At 39.0% G+C, this 24,478-nt stretch overlaps 2 protein-coding genes across 2 annotated transcripts in view; one reads left to right on the plus strand and one right to left on the minus strand.

Annotated features, from left to right (window-relative positions):
• The window catches only part of LOC111679266 (thyroid adenoma-associated protein homolog), a 171,394-nt gene that overhangs the window by 88,730 nt on the left and 58,186 nt on the right, over positions 1-24,478 (minus strand). The gene's annotated exons all lie outside the window — the stretch shown is intronic.
• Positions 507-22,776, plus strand: LOC111679278 (microtubule-associated protein futsch). Its single transcript, XM_046947586.1, has 5 exons — positions 507-686; positions 756-978; positions 1,048-1,206; positions 1,268-22,267; positions 22,342-22,776. Exons 1-5 carry the CDS (start codon positions 597-599, stop codon positions 22,509-22,511), a joined length of 21,642 nt encoding a protein of 7,213 aa, XP_046803542.1. The 5' UTR covers positions 507-596; the 3' UTR covers positions 22,512-22,776.

Genomic DNA, 24,478 nt, shown 5'->3' on the forward strand with positions numbered 1-24,478 from the left:
AAAAACAGATATTGTGTAGCATATTTTTGGGTCAGAGGATATTAACAGCCATATATTCCAATAAAAAAAGAACATAATTGAAACATTCGCACACACTCGCACACACTGGACAGCCATTGAACCATTCACATTCATATGAGTATTGTAGGTTGTTATGTCTGCGGTCACAAATTTATGGTTGACAAAAAAATATATTAAGGACATTTTTGCTTTTCTGTTTTGTTGTAGGTTTTTATGAATTATTTGTTTTAGCTGGCACAATACACAATAGGGGCTAAACGTACACATCTAACCGCAACATTATAAAATTGTATGTTGTTCTAAAACCAGTAGCAAATATTTGCCAGGGTGATAATAAAAACTCAGGGGTTTAGGTAAAGAAATTAAAGCCTATTTTGTGGCTAGGTATTTTACTTTATACTCAAAACGTATAGGATATACAATGTATAACTATGCAATTAAAAACCAATTCTTAACTAATCTTTATTATTATTTTTTTTATTTCCATTACAGGCGAACGACTCATTCAGTATGCTAGTGAAAATCTAGTCACTGAGGTTTTAATACATCCTCAATATAATACTCTTATACAATGTATGCGTAATATGCTTAGCAGTTTTACTCGTCATCGTCATATAATCCATGCCGGTTATACATTTTCTGGCAATGGTTCCTGGATACTACAGGTAAGATAATAATGTGTAATAATCTGTACACATTCTAAAGTTTGCCACATAAATTTATTTGGTATTTAGGATGGAACCTTTTCGGTTGGCGATTTTTCTGAAGCATTTCAAGAGCATGATGTACAAAGAGTCATACGCGCCTATGCAGACACTATATCAATGAATATACATTGCGCTGACAGTGGTCTGTGGCATACATTGCCCGATAAGAGCTTTGCTCGTCTATGTAAAATACGCATCAATCCTGTTGATGTTTTGGACACCAGCAGTGAGAGCATTAATGCTTTTATAGGTATTTTTATTGTCACTTTTTCTATTGTATTCATTTCTCTTTAATACAATACTTTTCTTAACATTATAGACTATCTTGCTCCCATGTTGGTACCCACCTCCATACGTGAACTACTTGAGACCTCGGATGTTGTGGGTAATATACGCTTTACACATCCCACTCTATATGTCTTCCCTGGCGGCCAAGGTGATGCTGCCTTATTTGGCATTAATGGTTTTAATATGTTGGGTAGGTTTCCATAGTTCTTTAACTAATATTTCTTTACTAACTTTTGTTATTTACTATCCAGTCGATGGTGGCTTTAATCGCAAGGCTTGTTTCTGGGATTTTGTCAGACACCTCGACCGTTTGGATGCTGTTCTTATGACTCGCTTGAACAATTCAAATATCCAGGGTCTGAGTTCAGTGGTGGAACGTAAACGTGATGCCCATGTCTATCCACAGATTGGCCACTTCTTTTGCAATGTTCCCGATCGCAAGGGTGGTTTACCTAGTCCCGATGGCGACAAAGATCGTAATCCCTTATTAGTGGATCTCTTCGAAAGAGGCCACAATCTAGTCAGTGATCTCAAGTCATTGGATCTTAAACCACAAACTTGTTTCCGTGCTCCCGAGCCCATTAATCTTTATCACAAAGTTGGCCATGGTACTTTGGATATGTATGTCATTAGTCCTTCTCGCGACTCTAAAGAAGTGAAGGAGTTTATGCAAAAATGGCACTCAGGCGATCAACGTTTATTTGCTTCACGTGACTCCCGGGATTTTAATTTTCCCTTACAAAATCTGGTATCCATTTGTGCTCTCTTGGTTTGGCAGCCTGCAAATCCCGATGACTCCATAACACGTATACTCTTCCCTGGCAGCACTCCCGACTTTAAGATCCAAGAAGGTCTGGAGAAACTTAAACATTTGGAATTTATGAAGCATTCCACATGCACTGCCAAATCTATAGCACCTGCCATACAAACTGTGGTAACCACACGTAAAACTCTCAAGTCTGCCCTCGAGCCGGCTGCGCCCATTACTACCAAGCCCTCGAAATTCATGCCAGTGGCTGCAGCAGCTGTTGCCGTACAACAGGACAACAAAATGAAAGAAGCCGTGGCTTCTTCAGCCGACGAAGACAAAATCGAAAAAATCTATCAAGAAGAGGAAAAGCACTTACCTCTCAAGAAAAAAGAAGACTCCGTGGAGACTGATGAACAAGCAGTAGAAACTGGAGATGAAGCTTTACCGGAACCTACAGCTGACACCGCCAGTAAGGATGGTGATCAAGTTGATGGTGAACAGGTAGAAGACAACAAAGAAACTACAGAGAAGAAGGTGGAAGTTGTAATTGTTAAGCCACAGCCTCAAGCACCACCTCCTGCCAAAGAAATCATTGAAACCGCTGAACCTATTAAACCAGCCGCTAAAGCTGCAAAGGCCAAAGCGGAAAAACCCAGAGCTGAAGTTAAGCCCTTGGTAAGATCTCGCATTGACACTAGGCCACCCAAGTCATTGGAACGTAAAGTTGTCAAGAAAGATTTGGCCGAAAAAAAGAGCTCACCCACAGCCACACCACGTAAACAGGATGCCGCCAAAACTGCTACTAGAGAAGTCAAATCCAAGATTATGACCAGAGCTGCAAAGGCTAGCCCTAGCAGCACTCCAGCCAAAAGTACTAAAGAGGCCAATAATCGCAAGGTTTTGGAATCAAAACAACAAACTATTAGACAGACTACAACTACTACCTCCAGACGTGTCACCACCACTGCTGAAAGAAAAGCTGCTGAACCACGAAAACCTATATCGCGTCGTCCTCGTGGTGCCTCACCCTCAAAACGTGCTCCTGGTAGTCCTATTAAGGCTGCTAAGCCAAAGGTGGCTGATATGAAGAAATCCAGACTAGATAAGGGCGGTACTACCGACTCCAGCTTGGTGTCCACACCTTCGGCTGATGAGCAAGCAGCTGCCAAAAAACTACAAGATTTGACTGCTTCCCAAGAATTAGATGCTGAAAAACAACGTGAACTCGATGACCTTAAAGAAGAACAAGAAGTCGTTAGAGAAATTGAGGCAGTTTTCAGCCGGGACGAAATGAAACGTCAACAGCAAATTAAAGCTGAAATAAGGGAAGTTCCCAAACAAGACAGCACAACAGAAGCCGATGAAGAAGATGAATATTTGATTATCGAAAAGGAAGAAGTAACCGAAGATTCTATGGTAGAGAGCAGCATGACTAAAGAAGAAGAAATACAGAAGCATCAACGTGACTCACAGGAATCTGAAAAGAAACGCAAAAAGAGCGCTGAAGAAGAAATTGAGGCTGCCATTGCCAAGGTTGAAGCCGAAGAACGTAAAGCAAGATTAGAAACAACTACATCTGCTGACAGAAAGGACGAGGAAGAAGAGGTAGCCGAAGAAGCTGAAGAAGCAGCAGAAGAAGAGGAAGAACCTGCTGAAGAAGAAGCCGATAAAGTTAGTTCACCCGTTAAAACTGAGCTCAAAGCAGAAGTCCAAGATATTATTACTGCAGCTAAAGACATTGTTAAATCCAAAACAGACGAACAATTGGCCAAAACTGATGAAGAGCTTTCTTCTGTAACTCCTGAAGAAAAAATAAGCAGTGCTAAGAAAACTTCAGATACCAAAGATGATTTAGTGGGCATACCCATTGAACCTATACCTGCCAACTTGCAAGAAAGTCTTCCCGAAGAGAAATTCTCAGCCACCATTGAATCAGGTGCAACTACCGCTCCAACTCTACCCGAAGATGAACGTATACCCTTAGATGAAATTAAAGAGGATCTGGTAATTGAAGAGAAATATGTCAAAGAAGAAACGAAAGAAATTGACGCCATTGCTGCAGTCACAGCTGTTACAGCGGTTATGCCACCTTCTGAGCCCAGTGCTGAACCAAAAGAGATTCCTATGCAAAATATCACTGTTGGTCTTGCCACTGCTGAACGTGTTCTTCCCATGAAAATGACCTTTGATGCTCAACAGAATCTTATGCGTGATGTTGTTAAAACTCCAGATGAAGTTGCTGATTTGCCAGTTCATGAAGAAGCTGATTTAGGTGTTTACGAAAAGGATGCACAAGAGAGTGGTAAATCAATTTCCCAAAAGGAGGAATTGGCCAAAGAAGAAAAAGAAACAGAGGAAAAAGAAATTGAACAACCAACAGAAGAACAGCAAAAAGAAATATCTGAAAAGGAAAAAACTCCATCACCAACAGAAAAAATTGCATCACCTGTTGAAAAGGCACCAACACCTACTGAAAAGCTAGCATCTCCTGTTAAAGAAGAAGCAATTGAAGAAACAGCCGATGTAGCATTGGTAGAAAAACCCGATTCACAAATTGCTGCACTTCCTACAAAAGAAATAAAGGAAAGTACTGAAAAGCCATTAGAAGCCACTAAGGTTTTGGAATCTAAAGAGAAGAAAAAATCTGTGAGTTCACCAGATGAAAAAGAAATTAGCGATATAACCTCTGATGATGAAGTTCCCGCTCAAATGCCAACATCTAAAGCTCCTGAAAAACCAAAAGAACATGACGACACTGTCTCAGTAGACAGTCCACCTACTATAGAGGAAGCTATTGAGGTAGAAATTCAAAAATCACTACAAGCCAGCCGTAAAGCTTCTGCTGAACCCAAAGAAACCGAAGAGAGAAGAAAATCTACCATTTCTGTTGCCGAGAGCAAAAAAGATGAAAAATCTCCAGTAGAATCTAAGGAGCCTTCACGTAAAGCTTCAGTTGCGGAGAGTGAAAAAGGAATTAAAGAAGAAGAAAAATCACCTGCTGAATCTAAAGAGGAACTTGATGAAGTTTCTCGTAAAACATCAATTGCAGAGAGCAAGAAGGATGAAAAATCACCTTCTGAATCTAAAGAACCTTCACGTCCAGTATCTGTTGCTGAAAGTGAAAAGGATAAAAAATCGGCTGAGGTATCTAAGGATGTTTCGCGAAAGGCATCCATTGCCGATAGCAAAAAAGACGAAAAATCACCTGTTGAATCCAAAGAACCCTCACGTCCTGTTTCTGTAGCCGAAAGTGAAAAAGATAAGAAATCACCAGAAGAGTCTAAAGATGTTTCACGAAAACCATCAATTGCTGAAAGCAAGAAAGATGAAACATCACCTGCTGAATCTACAGAACCTTCCCAACCAGAATCTGAAGTCGTTAGCGAAAAGGATAAAGCATCTCCCAAGAAATCGAAAGAATCGTCACGTAAGACATCAATTGCTGAAAGCAAAGAAGATGAAAAGTTATCATCAAAGGAACCCTCACGACCATTGTCGGTGGCAGAAAGTGAAACAGATAAGAAGTCAATAGAAGAAACAGTAACTGAAATTAAAATGGATACAGCAACTGGTAAACCCGCATCAATTCCTACTAGCGAAAAGGACAAAGAATCACCAGTAGAATCAAACGAACCATCACGCAAGCCATCAATTGCCGAAAGCAAGGAAGACGAAAGATTATCAACAGCATCTAAGGATACCTCACGGCCAGTATCTGTCGCTGAAAGTCAAGCAGAAAAGAAGTCTCTTGCAGAATTAGAATTGTCTCGCAAAACATCAGATGCTGAATCAAAAGAAATTTCTCAGCCCGAATCTGTAGTCGAAATTGAAAAAGATAAAGCATCGCCTGCAGAGTCCAAAGAACCATCGCGCAAGTCTTCAATTGCAGATACTAAAATGGAAGACAAATCACTTGCGAAATCAGAGGAGGACGTGGATGTTACACGCAAAGCATCTGTAGCGGATAGCAAAAAAGACGAAATATCTCCTGAAGAATCGAAAGAAGTTTCTCGCCCCGCTTCAGTCGCTGAAAGCGAAGCAGATAAACAATCAATTAAAGAATTGGATGTTTCTCGTAAAACATCAATCGTTGAAAGTAAGAAAGATGAAAAATCGCCAATCGAATCCAAAGAACCTTCACTTCCAGAATCTGTTACTGTCAGTGAAAAAGATAAAACATCGCCCATGGAATCTAAAGAACCTTCTCGACCAGTATCAATTGCCGAAAGTGAAGCTGAAAAGAAATCAATTGAAGAACTGGAAACATCCCGTAAACCATCAATTGTTGAAAGTAAAAAGGATGAAAAATCACCAGTTGAATCCAAAGAACCTTCACTACCGGAATCTGTTGCTGCAAGCGAAAAGGATAAAACATCCCCAGTAGAATCTAAAGAGCCCTCCCGACCAGTATCAGTTGCCGAACGTGAAGCTGAGAAGAAATCAATTGATGAACTGGAAACTTCACGTAAACCATCAATTGTTGATAGCCAAAAAGATGAAAAATCTCCAGTTGAATCCAAGCAACCTTCACTTCCGGAATCTGTTGCTGATAGCGAAAAAGATAAAACATCGCCTGCGGAATCAAAGGAAACCTCACGACCAATATCAGTTGCCGAAAGTGAAGCTGAGACGAAACCAATGGAAGAAATTGAAACTTCTCGTAAACCATCAATTGTTGAAAGCCAAAAAGGTGAAAAATCACCAGCTCAAACCAAACAACCTTCTCTTCCGGAATCCGTTGCAGCTAGCGAAAAAGATAAAACATCGCCCGTGGAATCTAAAGAACCATCACGACCTGTATCAGTCGCCGAAAGTGAAGCTGAGAAAAAATCAATAGATGAACTGGAAACTTCTCGTAAACCATCAATTGTTGAAAACCAAAAAGATGAAAAATCACCAGTTCAATCCAAACGACCTTCTCTGTCGGAATCCGTTGCTGCTAGCGAAAAAGATAAAACATCGCCCGTGGAATCTAAAGAAACCTCTCGACCTGTATCAGTTGCCGAAAGTGAAAGTGAGAAAAAATCAATTGAAGAACTGGAAACTTCACGTAAATCGTCAATTGTAGAAAGCCAACAAGATGAAAAATCACCAGTTGAATCTAAAGAAGCTTCACAAGCTGTATCTGTTGCTACTAGCGAAAAAGATAAAACATCGCCTGTGGACTCTAAGGAACCCTCACGACCGGTATCAGTTGCCGAAGAAAGTGAAGCTGAGAGGAAATCAAGCGAAGCACTTGAAGCTTCACGTAAACCATCAATTGTTGAAAGCAAAAAAGATGAAAAATCACCAATTGAATCTAGAGAAACTTCATTGCCAGTATCTGTTGCTGCTAGTGAAAAAGATAAAACATCGCCTGTAGAATCAAAAGAACCCTCAAGACCAGTATCTGTTACCACAAGTGAAATGGGTAAGAAATCGGAGGAAGCTTCCGAGGATGTGTCAAGAAAATCTTCCATTGTCGAAAGCAAGAAAGATGAAAAGTCTCCTGTTGAATCCAAGGAACCTTCGCGACCAGTATCTGTAGCTGAGAGTGAAGCAGACAAAAAATCTCTTCAAGAGTCTATAGATGTATCAAGAAAGGAATCAATCGCTGAAAGCAAAAGAGACGAAAAATCTCCCGCAGAGTCAAAAGAACCCTCACGACCTGTATCTGTTGCCGAAAGTGAAAAGGATAAAGAATCTGAGAAAGCTACTGAGGAAGTGTCACGAAAAGCATCTTCTATTGAAAGCAAGAAAGATGAAAGATCTCCCGTTGAATCCAAGGAACCTTCCCGACCAGTATCTGTTGCTGAAAGTGAAGCAGACAAAAAATCTCTTGATGATTCTAAAGATGAATCACGAAAGGAATCAATAGCGGAAAGCAAGAAAGACGAAAAATCTCCTGCAGAGTCGAAAGAACCCTCACGTCCAGTATCTGTTGCCGAAAGTGAAAAGGATAAGAAATCTAAGGATGGTTCTGAGGATGTGTCACGAAAAGCATCCATTGCCGAAAGCATGAAATATGAAAAATCGCCTGTTGATTCTAAAGAACCCTCCAGACCAGTTTCTGTCGCTGAAAGTGATGCAGACAAAAAATCCGTAGAAGGGTCTAAAGATGTATCAAGAAAAGAATCGATAGCAGAAAGCAAGAAAGACGAAAAATCTCCTGAAGATTCTACTGAACCATCGCGACGAGAATCTGCTGTTGAAAGTGAAAAGGATAATAAGTCTGAAGCAGATTCCGAGGAGATTTCACGAAAAGCATCCATTGGTGAAAGCAAGAAAGATGAAAAATCTCCTACGGAATCTAAGGAACCTTCCCGACCAACTTCTGTCGCTGAAATTGAAGAAGAAAAAAAATCTGTTGAAGACTCTAAAGATGTATCAAGAAAGGAATCAATCGTTGAAACCAAGAAAGACGAAAAATCTCCTGTAGGGTCTACCGTACCTTCAAGACCAGAATCTGTTGAAAGTGAAAAGGATAAGAAATCTGGGGAAACTTCCATAGATGTTTCACGAAAGGCATCCATTGCTGAAAGCAAGAAAGACGAAAAATCTCCTGTAGAGTCTAAGGAATCTTCACGACCGGTATCTGTTGCCGAAAGTGAAAAAGATAAGAAATCTGGAGACGATGATGTTTCACGAAAGACATCCATTGCTGAAAGCAGGAAAGATTATGAATCTCCTGGAGAATCTAAGGAACATTCCCGGCCAGTTTCTGTCGCTGAAAGTGAAGCAGAAGTGAAAGATGTCTCAAGAAAGGAATCAATTACAGAAAGCAAGAAAGATTATGAATCTCCTGGAGAATCTAAAGATCATTCGCGACCATTATCAGTTGCTGAAAGTGAAGCTGATAAAATATCAACTGAAGAACTGGAAACATCACGTAAACCATCAATTGTTGAAAGCAAAAAAGATGAAAAATCACCAGTTGAATCCAAAGGACCTTCACTACCAGAATCTATTGTTCCTAGCGAAAAAGATAAAACATCGCCTGCGGAATCTAAAGAACCCTCACGGCCTGTATCAGTTGCCGAAAGTGAAAATAAATCAATTGAAGAAACTTCCCGTAAAACATCAATTGCTGAGAGTAAGAAAGACGAAAAATCGCCAGTTGAATCTCAAGATCCTTTACTACCAGAATCTAAAGAACTCTCACGACCTGCATCTATTGCCGAAAGTGAAGCTGAGAAAAAATCACTTGAAGAACAGGAAACTTCCCAAAAACCATCAATTGTTGAAAGCAGAAAAGATGAAAAATCACCAGTTGAATCCAAAGAACCTTCACTTCCAGAATCTGTTGCTACTAGTGAAAAAGACAAGACATCTCCTATGGAATCTAAAGAAACCTCACGACCTGCATCAGTTGCCGAAAGTGAGACTGAGAAGAAATCAATTAAAGAACTGGAAACATCACGTAAACAATCAATTGGTGAAAGCAAAAAAGATGAAAAATCACCAGTGGAATCCAAACAACCTTCACTTCCGGAATCTGTTACTGCTAGCGAAAAAGATAAAACATCGCCCGCCGAATCGAGGGAACCCTCACGACCTGTATCAGTTGCTGAAAGTGAAGCTGAGAAGAAATCAATTGAAGAACTGGAAACTTCCCGTAAACCATCAATTGTTGAAAGTGAAGCTGAGAAGAAATCAATTGAAGAACTGAAAACTTCCCGTAAACCATCAATTGTTGAAAGCAAAAAAGATGATGAATCACCAGTTGAATCCAAAGAACCAACACTTCCAGAATCTGTTGCTACTAGTGAAAAAGACAAGACATCTCCTATGGAATCTAAAGAACCCTCAAGACCTGTATCATTTGCCGAAAGTGAAGCTGAGAAGAAATCAATTAAAGAAATGGAAACATCACGTAAACCATCAATTGGTGAAAGCAAAAAAGATGAAAAATCACCAGTGGAATCCAAACAACCTTCACTTCCGGAATCTGTTGCTGCTAGCGAAAAAGATAAAACATCGCCCGCCGAATCGAAGGAACCATCACGACCTGTATCAGTTGCTGAGAGTGAAGCTGAGAAGAAATCAATTGAAGAACTGGAAACTTCCCGTAAACCATCAATTGTTGAAAGCAGAAAAGATGAAGAATCACCAGTTGAATCCAAAGAACCTTCACTTCCAGAATCTGTTGCTACTAGTGAAAAAGACAAGACATCTCCTATGGAATATAAAGAACCCTCACGACCTGTATCAGTTGCCGAAAGTGAAGCTGAGAAGAAATCAATTAAAGAAATGGAAACATCACGTAAACCATCAATTGGTGAAAGCAAAAAAGATGAAAAATCACCAGTTGAATCTAAACAACCTTCGCTTCCGGAATCTGTTGCTGCTAGCGAAAAAGATAAAACATCGCCCGCCGAATTGAAGGAACCCTCAAGACCTGTATCAGTTGCTGAAAGTGAAGCTGAGAAGAAATCAATTGAAGAACTGGAAACTTCCCGTAAACCATCAAGTGTTGAAAGCAAAAAAGATGAAGAATCACCAGTTGAATCCAAAGAACCTTCACTTCCAGAATCTGTTGCTACTAGTGAAAAAGACAAGACATCTCCTATGGAATCTAAAGAACCCTCACGACCTGTATCTGTTGCCGAAAGTGAAGCTGAGAAGAAATCAATTAAAGAAATGGAAACATCACGTAAACCATCAATTGGTGAAAGCAAAAAAGATGAAAAATCACCAGTTGAATCCAAAGAACCTTCACTTCCAGAATCTGTTGCTGCATCGCCTATGGGTTCTAAAGAACCATCACGACCAGTATCTGTTGCTGAAACTGAAAAGGATAAGTTTTCTGAGGAAGTTTCTGCGGATGTTTTACGAAAAGCATCCGTTGCCGAAAGCAAGAAAGACGATAAATCTCCTGTAGATTCTAAGGAACCCTCACAACCGGAATCAGTTGCCGAAAAAGAAAAAGATAAGAAATCTGAGGTAGATTCTGAAGAGATTTCACGAAAAGCATCCACTGCGGAAAGCATGAAAGATGAAAAATCTCCTGTAGAATCAAAGGAACCGTCACGACCAGTTTCTGTCGCCGAAAGTGAAGCAGACAAAATATCCGTTGAAGGGTCTAAAGATGTATCACGAGAATCGTTAGTAGAAAGCAAGAAAGACGAAAAAACTCCTGTTGAGTCTGAGAAACCCTCACGACCGGTATCTGTTGCCGAAAGTGAAAAAGATAAGAAATCTGAGGTAGATTCCGAGGAGATTTCTCGAAAAGCATCTATTGCTGAAAGCAAGGAATCTTCTGTAGAATCTAAAGAACCTTCTCGACCAACTTCTGTCGCTGAAAGTGAAACAGAAAAAAAATCTGTTGAAGGCTCTAAAGATGAATCAAAAAAAGATTCAATAGCAGGAAGCAAGAAAGACGAAAAATCTCCTGAAGAATCTAAAGAACCGTCGCGACCAGAATCTGCTCTTGAAAGTGAAAAGGATAAGAAATCTGAAATAGATTTCGAGGAAATTTCACGAAAAGCATCCATTGCTGAAAGCAAAAAAGATGAAAAATCTCCTACGGAATCTAAGGAACCTTCCCGACCAACTTCAGTCGCTGAAAGTGACGCAGACAAAAAATCCGTTGAAGGGTCTAAAGATGTATCAAGAAAGGAATCGATAGCAGAAAGCAAGAAAGACGAAAAATCTCCTGTAGAGTCTAAGGAACCCTCACGACCGGAATCTGTTGCCGAAAGTGAAAAAGATAAGAAATCTGAGGAAGCCTTTAAGGATGTTTCGCGAAAAGCTTCCGTAGCCGAAAGCAAAAAAGACGAAAAATCCCCAGTAGAATCTAAGGAACCTTCCCGACCACTTTCTGTCGCTGAAAGTGAAGCTGGCAAAGAATCTGTTGGAGAGGCAAAAGATGTATCAAAAAAGGAATCAATTGCAGAAATCAAGAAAGACGAAAAATCTCCTGAAGAATCTAAAGAACCTTCGCGGCCAGAATCAGTCGAGGAAGCTGAATTAGACAAAAAATCTGTTGAAGATTCTAAAGATGCACCACGAAAGGAATCAATTTCAGAAAGCAAGAAAGTCGAAAAATCTCCCGCGGAATCTAAAGAACCTTCGCGTCCAGAATCTGTCGCGGAAAGTGAAGTAGACAAAAAATCTGTTGAAGATTCTGAACACGTATCACGAAAGGCATCAATTGCAGAATACAAGAAAGACGAAATATCTCCTGCAGAATCCAAGGAACCTTCCCGACCAGTTTCTGTCGCTGAAAGTGAAGGAAGCAAAAAATCAGCTGTAGAATCTAAAGATATGTCTCGAAAGGAATCAATCGCAGAAAGCGAAAAATCACCAGTTGAATCTAAAGAAACTGCCGTAGTATCTGCAGATGACAAAAAGGATGCAGCTAAAGAACCTTCACCAACTGAGTCTAAAGAAGTGTCTCGTCCTGTTTCAGCAACAGGAAGTTTCGAAGATTCTGAACAACAGTCAGTTATCGAAGCTAAACAAGATGATATTACAAAATCTCCAGTTTCTGCCAAGGAAGCAAAGAAAGAAACTGTTCAAAAAGATTTCGTTCCTGATGCAACCAAAAAATCTCCATCTGCTGAAACGATTTTACGGCCAATATCAATAGCTGAATCCATAATTTCCGAACAAATTTCACCCTCTCAATTTGAAACTGTTTCCTCACCAGTGGATGAAGCACCTAAAGAGCCCAAAGAAGATCTTAAAGCCAAAAAGGAACAATTTACAATTGAACTTAAAGATATCACTACAACCGGAAAATTACCAACAACATCCAGTCCAGTAGATGTTGCTGAAGGAGATTTTCCTGTAGAAGCTAAACAAAAAGTTAAAGATTTGGAACAAGAAACAAAGTTTGCTGTAACCGATACAGTTTCTACTCCCATTGATGAAGCAAGCGAACTTGAAATAGACGTAGCCGTAACCGAAACTATTTCTCCTAAACCTTCTGCTACTGCTAGCCCTAAAGATGAAGATTTTACTAAATCTAAAGAATCATCACGTCCAGAATCAGCAGCAGCAAGTGATAAAGATAAACCTATTGGTGTTCCCGATGAGGATAAAAAATCCCATTCACCTAAAGAAATGCTAGACATGGGTAAAGTTTTACCTTCTCAAATCGAAACTGTTTCTTCACCAGTTGATGAAGCTGCTAAAGATTTGACGGAAGATATTAAAACCAAGAAGGAGCAATTCACTATTGAACTAAAGGAATCAGCCGAAACTGGTAAGCTACCAACATCATCAAGTCCGGTTGATGTTGCCGAAGGTGATTTTCCAGAAAAATCCAAAGAACAAATACACGATTTAAAAGAAGAAACTAAGTTTGCCGTAACCGATACTGTTTCTACTCCTATTGATGAGGCTCCAGAAATAGCTAAAGAAGCAGGAAGTGCTAAAGATGAAGCTGAATCTAAGGCAACTTCACGTAAATCTTCGAAGGAAGAGGTCACATCAAAGTCTAAAGAAACTTCTCCTACTGATTCTAAGGATGATGAAAGGAAATCTCCATCCTCTCCTAAAGATGTCACTATTTCGAAATCTGTTGACACAGATAAAGTTTCAACCTCACAAATTGAAACCGTCTCCTCACCAGTTGACGAGGCTGCTAAAGAATTAATAGAAGACATAAAAGACAAAAAAGAACAGTTTATAATTGATATCAAAGCCACAGCTCAGGAAGGACAACTACCCACAACATCCAGTCCTGTCGATGTTGCAGATGGCGACTTCCCACAAGAAATTAAACCACAAGTACAAGATTTGCAACAAGTAACCCAGTTTGCTGTTACTGAAACTATTTCTACGCCAATTGATGAAGCGCCAGAACTTAAAGAGGTACTTGAAAAGGAATTTGTTCAAGTTGAAGCAAAATTAACTGAACAAGATTCCAAAACTGAGGCTAAACAAGAAGTCAAAGAAACTATTACAGAAAAAGTTGATGAAGCTAAAACTGAATCTAAGGGTATATTCGGTACAATCACCGGATTTGTAAAAGACGTTAAGGATATTTTCGCCAAGGAAACTGAAACAGTTGTCGAACAAGTTTCCGAACAAATGGAAGATGTCAAGCAGTCTGTTGATAAACTTGTAACAGATGTTAAGGAATCAACTGAAGAAATTACCAAAACTGTAGCAGATGCTGGTAAAACAGTCGTCGACGACATCAAAGAAACAACTAAAGACAGCCATAAGTTTTCTTCAGTTACCGATGATCAACTTCATGAATCAACTGAAATTGAAAAACTTAAAGATTCATCCCACACTTTAATTGATTTTTCACAAAAACTCGAAGAACTAAAAGAGTCTGCAACTGGTTTGGTAAAAGAAGAAGTAGAAACATCGCACACTTTCCCAGAAACAACTATAAAATCTACAGTACCCGACCAAAAAGACATTAAAGATTCACATGAAGAAACTGCTTCAGATATCCATGCTTCTGTAGACTTTTCACAAAAACTTGAAGAACTAAGAGAATCTACAGCTAGTTTAGTTACAGACATAGTGGAAACCACACACACCTTCCCAGAAACAACTATTAAATCTACAATATCCGAAGTAAAAGAATTTAAAGATTCTGTAAAGGAGAAGATTGAAGAAACAGCAACAGATGTCCAAGCATCTGTAGAGACTACCGTTCAAAAAGCTACCGAAACAGTCGAGGATATTAAAAAAGATGTAACCGAAACTATTAGCTATAAAGTAACTGAACTCAAGGAAGAAAAAGACAAAATCGTTAGCGCCGTTGAAGCCGAAAGCAAGTCAGCATTGAAAACTACAGCAGATACTTTAGCTGAGATCAAGGAAACTACTGTAGATATGACAAAAGACGTAAAGGAATCGATTACAAAACAAACTGATGAAATTACTAAAGATGCCACCACAACTGTAGCGGATGTTAGAACAGCTGGCCAGACATTGATTAAAGACTTACAAAAAGAAGTTTCAACCACTCTTACAGCAATTACTAAAGATATTGAAAAATTACTAGATACTAGCGTCAAAACTTCTACTGAAGAGGAACAACAGGAGGAAGTTGTTGAAGAAGTAATCACAAAAAGCGTAACATCTTTAACTAAAGAAGCTCCCAGTAAAGCTGAAGAAGACACTGTTGGCTTTACCTCAGAACTAAGAGAAACTCATATTACAACAATGGATTCACCTGAATTGAAAATTACAATTACCGAACGCGATGAAGCTGCCGTATTGCATGATATTAAGGAAGAGGAAGAAGAACATCAGCGCATCTCACCTCCAACAGAAGTGGGTCAAATTTTGGCTGAACCTTTGCCCATCAGACCTGTATCACCCAGAGAAGAAGAAGTCTTTAAAATTGTCGCTGATGTTGCAAAAGTTTTGAAATCCGAAAAAGATATTACAGAAATTATACCCGACTTTGATGAAAAAGAACTGGAAGAAAAACTCAAATCTTCAGATGAGCTGGAAGCTGAATCGACAACTGTACAAAGAATGTTAGTTACTGCCAGTAGTGAAGATGGTGGTGAGGAAATTGAAATTTGTCCCAAAGGTTCTATACAATTCACTCCAGCTACCATTGCAGAAGGCGTTTCCGAAAAAGAAAAGCCTGTCTTAGACAAGGTTCCTGCAACAGAAATTGAATCAGAAAAATCATCACCCGATCTTAAATCTTCAGGACCAGTTTCGATCGAAGAGAAAGATAAGATAGAAATTTCGGAAAAAATGCAGCTCAAAGAACTTAGAGGCAAAGATATCGTGGCAGATGAGTCCACTTCTAGCATGGATCTTGAATGGAGAAGAGAATCGGCCATCAGCACATATAGCGAAAAGGATTTGACAAGGGATGAAGATACATATGATGATAAACAAGACTTCCCATCTAGTCCATTGGAAGACAAAGAAAAACCCGAAACAAAATATACTCAAGCTGAAGCAGTCGCTGAATTACCTTGCCTTGAACAAAAAGATATTTCCCGACCCGAATCCACAGTTTCTTCTAAGGAGGATGAAAAATCAGTAGTGAAAGATGTTGAATCACGTAAAGAATCTGTGGCCAGTCAAATTAGTGTGAAGAGTGAAGAAGAAAAAGAAGCATCTCGTCCAGAATCTGTAGCCAGCATTAAAGCTGATGCTGAAAAAGAATCATCACGCAAAGAATCCTTGGTATCAACTACAGAAGAAAAACCAGAATCAAGACGAGAGTCTGTTTTATCGGTAGCTGAAAGCAAAAAGGATGACAAATCTCCCGTGACAGAAGAAAGAGAAGCTTCACGCCCCGAATCTGTAGCTAGCCACGTCAGCACTAAAGCTGAATCAACTGCAGAAGAAAAACCAGAATCTAGACGTGAGTCTGTCTTATCGGTAGCTGAAAGCAAAAGGGATGACAAATCCCCAGTAACAGAAGAAAAGGAACCATCACGTCCGGAGTCTAAGGCCAGCTCCAAGGGTGAGGCTGAAAAAGAACTATCACGCAAAGATTCTTTAGTTTCTACTACAGAAGAAAAACCAGAATCTATACGTGAGTCTGTCTTATCGGGAGCTGAAAGCAAAAAGGATGACAAATCTCTTGTGTCAGAAGAAAAGGAACCTTCACGTCCGGAGTCTAAAGCCAGCTCCAAGGGTGAGATAGAAGAAGAACCAACCCGCAAAGAATCCCTAGTATCAACTACAGAGAAAAAACCTGAATCAAGGCGCGAGTCTGTCTTATCAGTAGCAGAAAGCAGAAAAGATGATAAATCTCCAGTGACAGAAGAAAAAGAAGCTTCACGCTCCGAATCTGTAGTTAGCCACGTCAGCACTAAGGCTGAATCAACTACAGAAGGAAAGGCAGAATCTAGACGCGAGTCTGTCTTATCAGTAACTGAAAGTAAACAGGAAGATAAGTCTCCAGTGACAGAAGAAAAGGAACCATCACGTCCGGAGTCTAAGGCCAGCTCCAAGGGTGAGGCTGAAAAAGAACCATCCCGCAAAGATTCCTTAGTTTCAACTACAGAAGAAAAACCAGAATCAAGACGCGAGTCTGTCTTATCGGTAGCTGGAAGCAAAAAGGATGACAAATCTCCAGTGTCAGATGAAAAGGAACCTTCACGTCCGGAGTCTAAAGCCAGCTCCAAGGGTGAGGCTGAAAAAGAACCATCACGCAAAGAATCCATAGTATCAACTACAGAAGAAAAACCAGAATCAAGGCGCGAGTCTGTCTTATCAGTAGCAGAAAGCAGAAAAGATGATAAATCTCCAGTGACAGAAGAAAAAGAAGCTTCACGCCCCGAATCTGTAGTTAGTCACGTCAGCACTAAGGCTGAATCAACTACAGAAGAAAAACCCGAATCTAGACGTGAGTCTGTTTTATCGGTAGCTGCAAGCAAAACCGATGACAAATCTCCAGTGTCAGATCAAAAGGAACCCTCACGTCCGGAGTCTAAGGCCAGCTCCAAGGGTGAGGCTGAAAAAGAACCATCACGCAAAGAATCCCTAGTATCAACTACAGAGGAAAAACCAGAATCAAGGCGAGAGTCTGTCTTATCGGTATCTGAAAGCAAAAAGGATGACAAATCTCCACTGACAGAAGAAAAGGAACTATCACGGCCAGAGTCTGTTGTATCAGCAGCCGAAAGTAAAAAGGATGTTTCGGAAGAAAAGGAACCTTCACGTCCAGAATCCGTAGCCAGCCATGTCAGTTCCAAGACTGATGCTGAAAAAGATCCTTCTCGAAAAGAATCTTTAATATCAGTCGCTGTGTCAGAAGAAAAGGAATCCTCACGCCCAGAGTCTGTTGTTAGCACTAAGAGTGAAACTGAAAAAGAACCATCACGTAAAGAATCACTAATTTCAAGCACAGAAGAAAAAGAAATTATAAAAGAAGATAAATCTTCTGCCAGCGAAGAAAAAGAACCTTCACGCCCAGAATCTAAGTCTAGCTCAAAGGACAGTGCTGAAAAGGAAGCAACTCGAAAAGATTCCGTAATCTCTACCACAGAAGAAAAAGTTGAATCAAGACGCGAATCTGTCCTATCAACAGCTGAGAGCAAGAAGGATGAAAAGGAATCATCTCGCCCTGAATCTGTAGCAAGTCATGTCAGTACTAAGGGAGAAGTGGAAAAAGAATCATCACGCAAAGAGTCTTTAGTTTCAGTAGCTGATAGCAAGAAGGATGAAAAATCTCCTATAACTGAAGAAAAGGAAGTTTTACATTCAGAATCTGTAGCCAGCTCTAAGGCTGATGCTGAAAAAGAACCATCACGCAAAGAGTCAATGATTTCAACCACCGAAGTTGAATCAAGACGTGAATCCGTTTTATCAACTGCCGATAGTAAAAAGGACGAACAAGCTACAGTGACTGATGAAAAGGAAACTTCTCGCCCAGAATCTGTAGCCAGCCATGTTAGCTCAAAGGTTGAAGCGGAAAAAGAACCATCGCGCAAAGAGTCTGTAATTTCAACCACTGAAGATAAACCAGAATCTAGACGCGAATCTGTTTTATCAACCGCCGATAGTAAAAAAGATGACAAATCTTCTGCTTCCGATGAAAAGGAAGCTTCTCGTCCTGAATCTGTTGCTAGTCATTTAAGCTCAAAGGGCGAAGCTGAAAAGGAAACATCACGTAAAGAGTCTTTGATTTCTGTCACTGAAGAAAAAGTAGAAACTAAATTAGAATCAACATTGACAGCAGTTGTAAGCAAAAAGGAAGAATCCCTGATTCCACAAGCAAGTGAAATAACTGAAAGCAAGAAAGAGGAAGATACATCTGCCTCTCGTCCAGCCTCAGTTGCAAGTCATGTTAGTTCAGAATCTAAGAAAGAGGAGGACAAGGATGCTTCACGTTCCGTTTCAGTTACCAGTCACACAAGTCTGAAGAGCGACAGTGAAAAACACGAACAAGAAGCTACAGAAAAGGAGTCAGTATCTACTGCTGATGCTGTAGAGTCTAAACGTGAATCCATTGTATCTACCACCGAAAGTCAAAAAGATGAAACTAAAGAGACATCCCGCCCTGAATCTGTTGCCAGCAGCACTGACAAACAAGAAGTCAGAAAAGAATCTCTGATTTCAAGTACCCAAGATGTGCATGAATCTAGACGGGAGTCCTCAGCCGAAAGTAAAACAGATGATAAATCACCACTAATCGAAACTCAACAACTATCACGGGCCGAATCTGTAGCCAGCCACATTAGTTCTAAGAGTGAAGCTTGTCAAGAGAAAACTATTGCAAGTAAAACAGAAGAAACTGAAACTTTCAGTGTCAGCAAGGAATCGGCAGCACAAATTGAAACCAAAAAAGAATCAACTTCGGAAAAGCAGGAATCTATATCAGAAAGTATAACAGCCTCCACCGAAATCACAAAGGAATCTAAAACAACAGTATCAGAAGATAAACAACTGTCAGTGGTTGAAAGTAAAAAGGATATTATTTCATCCACAGCTAGCTCAGCCAGTGCTAAGGATGATACACAGGAAATTGTAACAACAATAACAGAAACAATTACCACACAAATAGTAGAGAGTAAAAAAGATGACAAATCATCCACCGCTAGTCAAGCTATTTCTAAGGATGATAAACAGGAAACTGTAACAAAAACCACGACAGAAGTTATAACCAGCCAAGTGGTCGAAAGTGAAAAGGCCGATAAATCGTCGACAGTTACAGATGACAAAAAAGAAACAATAACAGAAAAAATTACCACCCAAGTGTTGGAAACTAAACAAGATGACAAATCATCAGAGACTAGCAAAGCCACATCCAAGGATGATAAACAAGAAATTGTAAAAACAACAACTGAAATAACCAGCACACAAGTTTCCAGCAAATCAGATGAGAAATTCGCTAAACTTTCTGAAGAAAAGAAAGACAGTCAAGTAAAGGTTACCGAAAGCGTTAAGACTACAGTCGTTGAGAAACCTGTGGAAATTAAAACCTTAACCGAAACATCTACCACATCGTCCACTACCAAACAAACCGCCCAAGAATTATTAGATGCTACTACCAAAGAGAGCAAAACAACTGTTACTGAAACAACACGTGTCATAAGTTCTCAATTGATCGACTCATTACATGAAGAAGACTCACGCAGTGAATCGGTCAGTAGCAGTGTTAAAGTTGAAGAAGGTTCTCTACGCGAATCTTTATCCGAAAAGGAAATATCCCGTTCAACAGAAACAAAAGAGTCTATCGATAGAACCGAACTGCTAACACACGCCGAAGATTCCCAGGCTTATTCGGAAGAATGTTCTTCGGAATCTATTGTTAGTGAAATTCAAACATCTGCCATGAGCAAGGCCGAAAAGGCTGAAACCAGTAAAATGTCTTCTACTTCGGAAACATCAGTTAAAGAGAGTCTAAAACAAACCGTTGAAGAATTCTTAGCAACTGAGAAAATAATTTCCACTAAGGAAATCATGAGTACATTTGATAGCATTAGCAAAGCCAAGACTGCCAGCTCAGAATCGCGTCGCGAGTCGACCCTAAGCCAGACTAGTGAGGGACGTCAGACTCACAGCGACCAAGAGGACGATGATGAAGACGATGAAGCCACCACTCATATTAAAGAGGGACGTTCAAAGTCAATCGCCAGCATAATGACCACCAGCATCTACAAACCATCCAAAGAAGTAAAGGTTAGCGAAACTTTGGGAGAAGAACTAGAAGAATTTGCCAGCAAAGAGAAATCACAAATTATCAAAGAATCCATGACTTTGGCTCAATCATATGAACATGAATTATCCGACCGCAAAACACCACCTACTGCCCCTGTTAGTCCTGGTATAATGAAAACAACCATTAGTGGAGTGAGTGCAACCACAGCTGTTGCTACAGCTTCAGCCTCTACCACAACAACCAGCACAACAAAAACCTTTATAACTGATACAACAAGCAGCACAACAACACACAGTGGTCCTTTATCGCCTAGAGATATCAGCGGTAAATCCAGCCCCGGAGGTCTAACATCCGAAAGTCAATCCATACCCACACCCATGGGTAGAGAATCATTGACAGAGACCCCAGAATCATCACCCAAGCCAACATCACCTTTCCCACGGGTAACCAAAGAGGATCTTAAATCAGCTGCTAGTTATACAGCAGAACAAGTAGAGAAAACTGCTGCTGCCTTCTCAACTATCGAACAACAAGAAACTTCCAGCGTCAGCTCTTTGATTAAACAACTCTCTGGCGAAGTGTTGCCCGAATTGCATGAAGTCAGGGGTATAGAGAAAACTGCCGCCTTAAGTGGCAGCACAGAGAAGATTATCACTACCACCATAACAACTGTTACGAAAGTAATCTCCACCGATGGCAAGGAGATTGTGACTGAAGAAAAGACAATCACAACCACAGACTCAACAGATCCCGAAGGCGAAAAGGTAACAGTGACAACCACACGCACCACCAGCGAAAGCGATAAAAGTGATGTTATGCTGCCCAAAGAAGTTGCTATGTTACGCAGCATGTACCGCTCCTCAACTCCTGGTAGTGATGATGGTGTGGCATATCTCAGTGACGACGAGATACCAGCCTCACCCAGAAGTATCACTTCTTCTCATGGTGCCAGCTACGATTTGCAACGATCCGGCTCAGGTGTTAGTAAGAAATCTGACTTTGATTTGGACGAAAGTCAAGATGATATACCTCCACAATATGGCAGCGAGGAACTTTCAGCAGCCCGCTCCATAACAACCACAGGTTTTGTACACAAAATCGCTGATCCCATGAGCACTTCTTTCTATGGAGCACTGCCAGATACATTTGAAACCAAAACCTCACAACCAATCAATATACAAGGTACAACTACACATCTACAAACCTTTACGGAATCACCCATATCGCAGTCATCCGGTTCGATAGAAAGCACCACTACACTTCCACATAAGTTCTTAGAAGAGGCTGATATGGGCTTCGAACAGGCCCTTAAAGAACATGTGCAATTAAGAGGAGCCGACGTTATGTCCTCGGTCACAGCTAAATATTCCTACTCACCATCCAAAGCCGAAGAAGTCGAACAGACAGTTGCCAGTGCTGAGAAACCCAAATTCCCCTTGGGAAGTGTACAAAAATCACGTTTCACTGAGGGAGTTAGTGAAAAAGAAGGAGCCACTATTGTTACAACTACTACCACCACTGTGACAACTACACAAGGCGATGGTGCCAGTGCTAGCAGTAGAACAACAACGACTGAAACATCAACCACTTCCTCATCTGCTAGCGTAGATGATAAACTCAAAGAATGGGGTAAACCTTTGGGTCTACCCTCACCTGCACCTATGGCTGCCGAAAGTGATGTACGCACCACACCCAAGAAGGAGCGCAGACTGGTGGCCACCAAGACAAGACTTAATAACGAAAAGAACTTACGCAAACGTTCCGAATCGCCCAACAAAGCTAAGAAGCCCTCACCCGTCTATGTTGATCTAACATATGTACCTCATAATGGCAACTCCTATTACTCGCATGTAGAATTCTTCAAGAGAGTAAGAGCACGCTATTATGTTTTCTCAGGCACCGAGCCCAGCCGTCAAGTGTACGATGCCTTACTGGAGGCAAAACAAACCTGGGAAGATAAAGAATTAGGTAAGTGGCAACAGTAAACTTGAAAAGCGACCAGACACTAACTTTTTGCTTTTCTTTTTTTTCAATCCTAACAGAGGTAACTATCATCCCTACCTACGACACTGACGTTTTAGGCTATTGGGTAGCAGAAAATGAAGAACTTTTAGCCAAATATCGCATTGACTTGTCACCCTCGGCCTCACGCTGCACCATCAATTTACAAGATCACGAAACCTCTTGCTCGGCTTATCGTTTAGAATTCTAGGCCACGGGGATGTTCGTAGCATTTTCGGATAATTAAGTTTCCCTATATTTAATTTTTAGACTACAGAGTAATGAAACTAACACAAGAAGATGATGAAAAAACAAACAAAACATAAAAGAAACCAGTTAAATGAATCTTATATAATTTTTGACAATTCAACAATACTCAGCAGATGATAACAACAAGCTTTAAGCTTTTCGAAAAAGCTAAAGATACACTTAACAAAAGCTTTAAAGCTTTGTTAAAACATTAAAGCAAGGCTTAACAAAAAACACTTTAAACACACTTAAAGAAAAAAAAGAGAACAACTTTAACACACTTACCTACACTAATACTCATACACAAACATACTCTTTGAAAAGGCTAGAGAATAAAGTTAAAGCTCTTGAGTTTAAAAACAAATATGGCGGAGTTTATTTTGACTAAAGCTTAACAAGCTAAGGTCATTTTGTTAATTCTCAAAACCGCTTATCTGTTTTAGAAAACTTATGCCAGGAGTTTTTATTTAAAAAAAGAAAACTATTATTTTTTATAAAATAAATAACAGAAAAAAACCTTAAAATACGAATTAATATATAGAAGAAAATTAAAGATAAATGTAATGATGAAATAAAAAGAACTATTTTCATGTAGTAATTAGCAAATAAAACAAATATTTGTTCTCCAAAATCATTTTAAATGTTAACAAAAAAAATATATTAAAAACATTTAAATATTAAACTAAAAAAAAACATTAAAAACATAATTTTACAATTTGAAAACGAGCTAAGCAAAGAAGAACAAAAAAACCTTAATTTCAAATAAACCAGGTGAAGACATATTGTATTTATTAGCAAAAAAACGTAACCTCAAAATATTTAATTAAAAACAAATCAAAAAAAATGGTTAAATTTCTAAGAAAAAACAATATAAATAACTAAATGTCTTTAAATGTGAAAGTATTATAACTTTAAAACAAAAAGAGATCATTCATAGAAAATAAAAACAAATACATACCTTTTAACTTCTAAATGATATTAAAAACTGCAAAGAAACAAGAAAAAAAGAAGAAAAATAATTTAATTATTATTATATTATGATTATAATGTATGATTTTAAATTTAAAAAAGAAAACTTAAAATGTCAAACAAAATACAAAGTTTAAAACCAAAGAAATTGTTGGGCTTGAAGTAAGCTAAAAAACAAAAAAAAAGCTTAAGAAGAAATAAAACTTGCAAATTTTCAAAACAATTTTCACAAGAGTTCTATTCTGATAGATTGACTTCAAGTAGGGTGTTTTTCAGAAAAAAAAACTGTTGAAAACCTTTTAAAAGAAGAAACTTTAAGAATTTGAAATATCTTTAAACTAAAGATTTAGAATTCAAGGTTAAAAAGTTAGCAAAGTAGTAAGTATAACAGATTTAAGAAATCAAAAAATTTCGAAGTTCTAAGTGAAAAATCAAAAAACTTTTGAAAGTATTAAACAGTTGGAGTTTAGTAAGTATACAAAAAGTTAAGCTAAATGTTTATGTAATACACAGCTAGTCATTAGTAAGTATGTATAACAGTTTTATGAAATCAGTTGACAAAAACTTCAAAAATATCTAAAGCATTTAACTTTGTACAAATGTTGGATTTTTAAATCAACTTTTTCAACGCCTTCAAAGTTGTATAATGTTTATTATAACAGTTTGTATAACAGTTTTAAATTTTAAATATTATGTGACAATTAAAGTGTATAACAATTTGGTAAGAAAATTTTTTAGATTTGAAAGAAATATAATAATTTTCTCTTTTAATATCAACAATATAACAGTTTTACTGATTAATCTATAAAATCAGCTGATATTTATTATGTATAACAGTTTTATTACATCAGATTGACAAATAATGTTTATAACAATTTGTATAACAGTTTTTATAGTTAATCTTTGAATGTATAACAGTTTAGCGAGTCTAACTGATGATAATTAAAGTGTATAACAGTT

The sequence above is a fragment of the Lucilia cuprina genome, chromosome 3, assembly GCF_022045245.1.
Source record: "Lucilia cuprina isolate Lc7/37 chromosome 3, ASM2204524v1, whole genome shotgun sequence".
Lineage (NCBI taxonomy): Eukaryota > Metazoa > Arthropoda > Insecta > Diptera > Calliphoridae > Lucilia > Lucilia cuprina.